The 9,149-nt window shown below is 40.6% G+C and overlaps 1 protein-coding gene across 1 annotated transcript; it reads right to left on the reverse strand.

Moving 5' to 3' along the window:
* Positions 1 to 442: 442 nt before the first annotated feature.
* On the reverse strand, positions 443 to 8,130 carry LOC149821515 (uncharacterized). The gene is made up of 5 exons (XM_089983329.1): positions 7,682 to 8,130; positions 7,050 to 7,161; positions 6,378 to 6,492; positions 2,219 to 3,160; positions 443 to 1,072 (listed from the first exon to the last, which is right to left on the reverse strand). Exons 1-5 carry the CDS (start codon positions 7,869 to 7,871, stop codon positions 749 to 751), a joined length of 1,683 nt encoding a protein of 560 aa, XP_089839455.1. The 5' UTR covers positions 7,872 to 8,130; the 3' UTR covers positions 443 to 748.
* Positions 8,131 to 9,149: the final 1,019 nt, after the last annotated feature.

The raw sequence follows: 9,149 nt of genomic DNA on the forward strand, positions 1-9,149 counted from the left end.
GAAGGGTAGAAAAACCCATAATATTCTACAGCAGGAAGGGAAGCAAGAATTTTCTATATGTTCTTTCACATAGAGAGCGGCATATGATAGCTGGGGCGGTTAGAGTTGTACTATTTTAACCGAAAGATAGTTTATAATCCCACTGAAACCCCTAGATTGACCATCAGGAAAGAAACTAGAGAGAAGAGAGACATACGCGGTGGATCTTCTAGGATTTCCAACAATAAACTCCCAATGAATATATGACTCGGAGATCACACTCAAACCATAAATATTTCCTTTGGGAAAGCTACTGTTGTGCCATGGTCCATGTCAATCCACCTAAATTTATCAACCAGGATCTCGGAAGGGGATCATAATATTAGGAGGCAAATGAATAATTGTACACTGAAACGCCAGTGATAACACATCTTTCTTCAGAATTTAAGAAGGAATTGAGGGCCATTAAAAAGATTAGTAAGACGACAAGCTCAAAAATTTTAAGTTACAATATATCATAATGTGTAAACCCTGCTTTTAGTTACCCTTCTGCAAGAAGGATGAGCGCATAATCCATGATGAAATATCCGAGTAGCTTAGCATTAAATAAGGGGCTGTAAACATAAACTAGCACCTATCTTGTCCTATACAGACAAAAAGAACCCACATAATGCTAAACATGCAGATATCCATCACTTTCTGAACCTAAACAAGGTACCTCTCAACAACACGGAGAATCTCACATGTTTTGAGGGAGCCATGGATGATATTAGACATGATTTTCTCTGATTTCTGGATTGTGAAGGCAATTAGCACAATCACTGCTGCTCCTCCCAGGTGCACTTTCAAGCTGACCTGCTGGGGACGAATAACAACCTTTTTCACAGACTAAATCGTCGTCTTCAATTTCACTTACATCCAAGCAAAAGTTAACACTCTGTTCTGAACTAGCATTGCTGCTTGTAGCAAGAGGCGAATCTGAAATGCTGACGAGCTTGCTTCTTGCAGGCCCAGATCTGACGCTGTACATAGAGGAAGCAGGAACATTCGTCATAAGAGGCCTCAAGCTCCCAGGGATGCTGCGGCCTATATCCTGAAAAACAAAAAGTGCATTAATTGGGGCCGCATATGACTGGAGGGAAATGGAAACTAACACACGCACCATCTCTTCAGGGAGTTCCCACTTGAAGACCCATGTTCTCAGAAACGACATTTTAGCTCTCTTTTTATTGATTTTGTCAAATAGGGACCTGAAGTGAATTTCAGGATTAAAATGCATATGAAACATCTTTTCTAAACATGCCTTGGAAAAAGTGTGTTAAGCTTTTGTTCGTATACAGTAGGGCTCAATTTAATGACTTTGCTATAGGTAACTGACGGTTAGCCTGAGTTGATCAGTCTTGAATCCCAATTTGACAATTTCTTTTAAAAGATGGGTCCTCAGAAAACATGGGCCTGCACTTGAAATATCATGCCAAAATTGGATCTATTACATATCCTTTCTTGTTTTGGTCTAAACTTCCTAGACAACATGAAGATACCAAGTTTATCAGGTAAGGACAGCAATACTTTCTTGACCTTTTTTTTTGGATAGGCAATACTTTCTTGAACTTGACAAGTAAAATTGTCCCACACCCACCGCCCTATTATGATATTGTGATATAACGATATTAGAAACAATGATAGACTGCACTGGAAAAGAGAATGCTGCCATTTTGGACACCACCTACGGTGTGTCAAGCCAGCACGAGAACCACACTACAACAGAATGCACTGATACTATATTAATAATTGTCTGCCATTTCTTTTAAGCAGTCGGAAAAAGTGGATATACTAAATAAGTTACATCCTAATACAAAAACAAGAAGATCCTGAAACAGCATGATGAAAGTAATATTTCCATGAAAACGACCAAGGTTTATACATAGCTTCTGAAAACATTTTAACGGAAGTGAACAAAAAATGCCACAGAAATTGAGCGTGGAAGTATTCTCATTAGAAGCCAGGTACTGGACAATACTATATGAATTTATTTCTAGTAACTGAAAAGTATGAAAAATTGCCACGTTAAAATAGAGAAAACAATTACAATAAACAAGAAGAAAATGATTGTATGCTTAATAACACTATCTGAAGCTATAACTAGTACCTGGACAATATTGCAAATGCATCACTAATTTCTAACACAGAGACTATTTACGATAAATGAGAAAAAAAATAAAAGGATACAGAGATCTACCATGTGCCTCATCGCCATGTCCAACGACTTCTTTGAAAGTGTCCTACCAAAGCCTGTGCTATCTGGAGAAGAAGATTTTCCGAAGGGGTTATGTTGGGAAGATCGTTGCTCATCCCTAGGAGGGGCCAATCTCCGTAAATTTATCACTCTCTCAACCATCTTGCTCCCAATGACAACTGGGCTGACATTATCACTATCATTGGAATGTAATTGACTTGATTTGGTTAAGCTTCCGTTGCTCTGACTACCAGTGTTTGGAGCCCTCCCTCTCAAACCAGTAGGGGAGCATGACTGCCTTCTTGGTCTACCATTTGAATTAGACTTGGAGGTACCAGATCTGAGGGCACTTGGCACACCAGGTCTACCTCTAGAGGCTGAAACTGGCCTTTCAGGCACTGATGTCCTTGAATTTGGCAGAGCATTCAGCGAGAAACCAGGCATCTCTGAATGCTGCCAGGGTCTGGATCTAACTGTAGAAGTATCACAAGAGGGCACAGGATTTCTTGATGCTGTAGAGCTGGACTTGGTAACTGAAGATGATCGACCAGGTCGACCCGAATTACTGCATACAGTGGACAGTGTTGATGGCCGTCTTGTTGGGGTAGATGGCCTTGAGGATGACTTAGAAGCAGGAAGAGTAGGCCTGGCTGTTGGTGTGGATGATCTAGCAGAAGGCATGGAAGGTCTTGCAGAAGTAGTCACTGGTTTTGTTGAAGGTAAGGTTGGCCTTGAGGTTGGAGTGGAAGACCTGGAGGGCTTAGAAGCTGCTGGCAGTGTAAACCGTCTGGTTGGAGTTGATGGTCTAGAAGCTGTTGAACTTGTGGTTGCCGATGAAGAAGGCCTGCGCAGACCAGTGTTTGATGTATTCAAGGCAGACATTGATATTGGTTGCCTTGATACGAGATTTCCGCTTGGAGCTGATTCAGGTTGAGGAACAGATAACTGCATCCAATAGGAAACATAAGCTGACAGCATAGGCACAACAGAAGAAGCTTGAAACGTATGAGAAAAGCAAGCTCAAGTCTTCATTCAAAATTTTAAATACAAAAATCAACAGTAGTATAGAAATATCAGCAATCTGAGCAAATATATCCGCCATCCTCAAAAAGCAAGCCAAAACAAAAAAATCCAATCAAGCTGCCAATTTCACAAAACTGTTCAAACTTCAAACAATTAACTGCAAAAACAAAGTGCCATTAAAATTCAAGACGAAACACATATGGGTGGACTTTTTGTTTGCAGTCTCACCAACAAGGCATAGCAAAGCATAGACAAGGCCTTGCTGCTTTGTCTAGTTCAGGAAGTAATGGATGGAGCTGGGTTGTGCTCATAGCTTTTATATTACTCAAAAAGAAACTAAAAAAACTTGCATCAAAGCACTCACAAGCTTACCTTAGACATGAGCATGGGTGGTGGCTCGAACTGGGTTTACCTATGTAACATGGGGACCTCTACCAGGCCCCCATACTGGGCATGGGAGTTTTGGACCCGACCCAACCCCTCACTTGAGACAATTAGCATACATGGCATCACAATGTTGCTCTCAAGTGCACCAGCAAAGACCAGCCTACACCTATTTGGTAAAGGGACAGTTATTATATCTCTGCCTAGCTACACCTTGGCAGAAAGACATTGGATGGTACCCAAGAGAGCAGCTATACAGAGACTACTTGGCACAATTGTTGCAAGTGGCCAGAACCTGAGAATCTTTGACATGGGGGGCTATCCTCCATGAAATAGTTCACGTTCCACAATAGATATAGATATTTGCAACTTTGAGGAGACCTAATACCTCATACTCTATCCACATGCTGGTGCAATAGGATGTGTGTTTTCATAGTTCATACAAATCATGCATGATTTGGAACCATCATGCCATTAGACCTCCAATTAATCGTAAGAAACTGATCAGATTCAGCAACAAGACTAACATCAATACAAAAGGGTTCCCAAAGGCAAAGAATGCGGCACGGCATTTTGGGGAGGAATGCCATGGATAAGACCAGCTCACAGAAATGGCTAAAATCTATTAACTAGCAACACAGTTCAGTTGTTTTAATTTCCTGGTGTGACTCCTAATCAACATTTTGGAAAACTTAAAAACTAAAAAGATATAGTCAAGAAGAAGGGTGGAATCCTAACTCAGATGTAAGTTCACAGCTCTTACATATTTTAGCATAAAATCGATTAAAAGCAGCTAAAAAATAACAATTTTTGTTTAGGGAATGTGAACAGATGTACACAATTCATGAAAAGCTACAGATACGTAATTTGATAATGACCTAGTTAACAGAGCGATTTGGTGAGGCCAAGCAGATCTATCAGCAGTCTTATTTTAAAGGGTTTGTGATGTCTTGTTCTCTGACCATGTTTACATTGTTGATTATCCTGGTAGTCACTAGCTAGGAATGACTTAGCAGCAAAGGGTGCATGAATAAGTGATATAGGTATATAATCTGGAAGTGGAAGCCTTCTCTTTGAAGGAGATTCCATCCACTAAACCCAGAAATGAGATGATATAGATTGACAAACTAAAAGAACAACAGGCAAATAAAATGTTTGTATGAAAATTGACATAGTAAGAGAAGACAACATGCAAATAGAAAGTCTTACAAGACAAGGACAGCTCCAAATACAAACAATCTAATGGTAGTGAACCAACTAGAACTCTAAATGGAAGAAATCATCACAACCATGGATACCAACTTGTCATTCGTAAGTCATAACTTTCCAACAAACAAGGAAAATGGTTCAAGCACAAACCATGAGAATAAGGGATGAAGTGAGTTTCAACACTAGCACAATTGGAATCCACACCATTCAACCATAAGTATTCCATTTCTACATTATGAAGCTAGGACCTCAAAATGGTATACTGGAAACATCTAAAAGTTGTTCAAGCACTTCAAGTGGGTCAGTCCACACTTGAAGTCTTGGCGTTGAGAAGTGTCTCTTCCTTCAATAGAAGATGCAAACTGAAGTAAGAATCCTTTTATGCCTTCAAATTTCTTAAAACTCTGTAGTTAGGCTAGATGACTTTTAAAAGCACAGCTGACCAGATGACCTGACCAACCAGGCTACATTAAATGAACGGCTTGTTCTAGACCAATGTTCTCTCAAACAAAAGGAGATCTAAATTGCAGCCATTGTACAGAATTGACCAAAAAAAGATATAAATGAGAAACAAGTTGCCATCATATGAACTTTGGTAGCAATTCCATACTTTTAAGGTAATTCAAAAGCATCTCACATCCATAGCATTGCTTGCATATGTTTCTTTTTATTCTAATACCAACTGCATAATTCATCAAGTTAATTTTTGGAGACACATTAAAATTCTATCTATTCTATTTACTGATCTGTAAGAAGAACGGGGGAAGATAAATATAGTGTGTGAAACCAAGTAAAAAAGTGGACCAAGTTCTTAACATCTTTATCACAAAGCAATTACCAGCTTTGCACATATCTCAAATGTGAATGCACATATCTCAAATGTGCATGCACGCAGCACACACACACACACGCAGGAAGATTGTTACACAAACCTCTGCTTGGGTCGTTTATGACCCAATAAATGTTGAAAACTTGAAATTCATATTCAGATTGACTGCCTAAGACAGTTAGTAAAGATCACAGCCAGTTAGATAAAGAAAACATAAGTTACAACGGCAGAACTGAATTAGAAAATGTGCAAATGTGCCATGTGGTCAAATAACCATGCAGAACATATAGAAAGTTTCTTACAAAAAGGTAAAGATACGAAAGAAGAAAGGACTGTGTCCAGGAAGGTTTGTGGAAACCTTCTTACTTTCTAGTATGACTAAGTCCACCATTTGAAGAAATAGAAATGGATAAGCATACATGAATTTAATTCAACAAATTACTTCAAGTCTCAACTTAGAGAACTTAAGTATGAAGTACATGACATTATGATCATATGCTGGAAGTAGATCATTCCAATGATATTGTCAAGTAAAGCTCTTGCCTAGAGTTAGCCATCAATATTACAATTAATAAGCAGAAGGCCTTAACTAGAAGTGTGGCCATTACATTGAATAACAAATTTCCCTCGTTACTTTTGCAACAGAACAACATAAAAGAGCAACTTTAAATTTTCAGGAAAAAGAGCATCAGGAATGAGACTAGAACGAGAACGTACTCTAGATTTAAGCACAGTTGGATGAACTTTAGGTGTCCCAAGCGGTCCAACTACAGATCCATGTGATTCCTTTTCCAATGAAGGAAAAAGAGGTGCCCCAAGTGGTGTAAGCAGCCTGTGGGAGGAAAAGGCCCCTTCATAATTCAAAAGCAACATCTCAACGGGAAATATAATCAAGAAATCATTAAAACATGCAGCTAAAACCATGTAGATTGCAAAGCTCAGTATACAACAGCTTACAGAGGATGAAAAAAAAATTCCAGAAATGAGAACCACATTGTGAAAACACCGACCAAGACAGTTACTTCAGGTAGACTGAGCAATATCATGTCACGCTCAAATTCTGAAATTGAGTAAATTCAAGGGGAAAAAAAGTAAATTTTGGAAGGATGTCACACTTTCCATGAAGCAAAAAACCAAATTGTTTGCTTCAGGGAAGGTATCACGCTACAGATAGCTATAGCCCGCTTTCAAGTGGAACAAGAAGATTCAGTGAAATATTCTCTCTCTTGTGCAGGGAGGAAGACCACCCTATAAAAAAACAACATTGATCAATCCTGGGGACAGATACAATTACAAAGGGATGACCACAAACTCAAGAAATCAAACCATGCAAATTGTGTAACAAATACCGAAATGTTTCACCAAAGATCTCAAGTGTATAGCCATTACCAATCATAATCGTTCTTGTCTCCATCCGAGTTGAGGAAATCATCAGGCCCAACCTTGCGTGAAGCTGTTGATGTTGCTATCTTGAAAATGGGTAAAGTGCCGGACTTTGAGCCTGAAAAAGCAAACAGGCAGCAAATTTGAACATTCACGAGAACCGCACAGAGAGAGCAGAGGCACATCAATCTAACGGTTGAAGAGAAAACAACATCTTCTCAAGAAAGCTCCAAAGAGTTGAGGCGGCGGTATCCAAAGCTAGTAAGAAATTACAATCATAGCGATCAACATCAAGATGAAAAAGCTAAAACATCTTCTCAAACCAAAAAAAATGCAAGAATGTAAAGCACCAGTTCAAACCTGAACAAGAAATCATTGAGACGGATAAACTCTCCAAACTTCAAATCCAGTCAAAAATGAAAAATGCAAGCCGAAAACAGAACTCTATCTCAAAATAACACAAGGTATTATCTAGGAGTTCATCCTTACAGAATTCGCAGACCAGATCTAGATCATCAGACATCTCATTGAAGCTCAAAACATAAAAAAGAAAAAACACCAAAAGTTTCCGCATTTCTGAGCGTAAGGAAGGAGAAAAAAAAAAGGAATGGAGGTAAAGAGAGAAAGATCTAGATTGCCTAAAGGAGGATCGAATTCGTCCGTGCTGTGAAGAAGCAGGTAGCTCCTCTCCTCCTCGCGTTTTCGCATCTCGAGGAACAAGGAGAGCTCTTCTTCCTTCTCCTTCATGACGCTGCGGAGCTTCGTCCCCGGTCTCTGATGCAGCGACGCCTGCATTTTCGAGTCCGGAGACCTAAAACTCCGATTCATGGCTGGAGATCCGCTAGAAAATCCTAAATCCCGTATCCATTTTGTGCATTCCGCAGAACCGCTGGCAATAGACTGCAGACGCGCGAGAAAGAGACACGGAGAGAGCGAAAGAGATCCGAGAGGAAGATCAGCACCAACCAGAACTGTTAAACAAGCCGGAAGAAGCGGCGAAATCGCCGGTTTCTCGTTGGAACTCCGTCGGACGAACGCTCATCGCTACGCTCAGTCCGATCAGAAGACGTGTTGGGTACTTTTTCAGTTGCGCGCTTCCGTTCTGACCCCGGCGGGCGCAGTCTTAAATACGAACTCCGTTTCTCAGTTTAAAATCCAAACAAACTAGTAATTTATTCATGACGATAGGTTCTGACAATCAAACGCCCTTCCTTATGTGAAATATTTACCAAAGTACCACCTTCCTGGAGGAGATGAAAAAAAAAAAAAGAGACCCTCACCCAGTCCAGTCAGTGACTTGGCTGGCTGGCTGTTTTAGCTTGTGTGAGAGTAAAGCAATGGTTTGGTTGAGACAACTGTACCGTTTCAGAAGCTTGTGAGCAAAGACGGAGAGGTTGCGGGTGAGCCAAGCAAGGTTAGGTGCAGGCGATGAGAGTGAAAGTGGTGTAGTAAAACCCGGTCCTAACTGTTGATCCGGCCCAGATTGGGGTGGACTCGAAGCCATCCAAACGTGCGAGTCCACATCGTTTTACTTATAGGGATGCGTGCGGTTCAAATATTTGTCGCTCCCACCAACGGCTCCCTTTCACACTCATGACCAGCCCTCTCTCCCCTCCGTATACAACAAGTTTGTGAGAGCTGCCGAGTGCACATGCACATGTGGGTGGGGAATCATTCAAAAGGAATGCCATGCACTAGTTGGGTGCGGAGATCATTAACACATGAACCTCGGCATACGTTGGCTCCAATCCACCTGGCTGAGTTTGCAAACAGGATTTCAGATTTGGATCGGACGTACGTGGCCAACACCATGTTCAACTAATCAGATGTTGATGATGCAAAGCTCATACCAGATCCACTTACATGTAAACCGATTCAAATATACATCAAATTCAGATACTGATTGCATTGGGTGGCAAAAAATTAAAACTGTATCCACATCTGATTATAATCGGACATGGCTTTGGCTTACCAAATGCAACTAAACAGAATCAAATTTGTGGGGAGGGGGCGGGATAGCTAGCGCAGAAACTTTGTACACAACAACAAAGCAGTGGATTAGCGACGACCTCATTTCGTCGCTAACCGACTTAGCGACGGATTAGC

Source organism: Nuphar pumila, chromosome 12 (assembly GCF_984573655.1).
Source record: "Nuphar pumila chromosome 12, dmNupPumi1.hap1.1, whole genome shotgun sequence".
NCBI classification, from domain to species: Eukaryota; Viridiplantae; Streptophyta; class Magnoliopsida; order Nymphaeales; family Nymphaeaceae; genus Nuphar; species Nuphar pumila.

Coding starts and splice junctions, on each gene's coding strand:
- LOC149821515 (XM_089983329.1), bottom strand. CDS start 7,871: ATGAATCGGAGTTTTAGGTCTCCGGACTCGAAAATGCAGGCGTCGCTG. Junction 6,493..7,049: donor GACAAGAACGATTATGATTG/GTAATGGCTATA, acceptor TTCCTCCCACAG/GCTGCTTACACCACTTGGGG. Junction 1,073..2,218: donor ACATGGCGATGAGGCACATG/GTAGATCTCTGT, acceptor TTTGTTTTTCAG/GATATAGGCCGCAGCATCCC.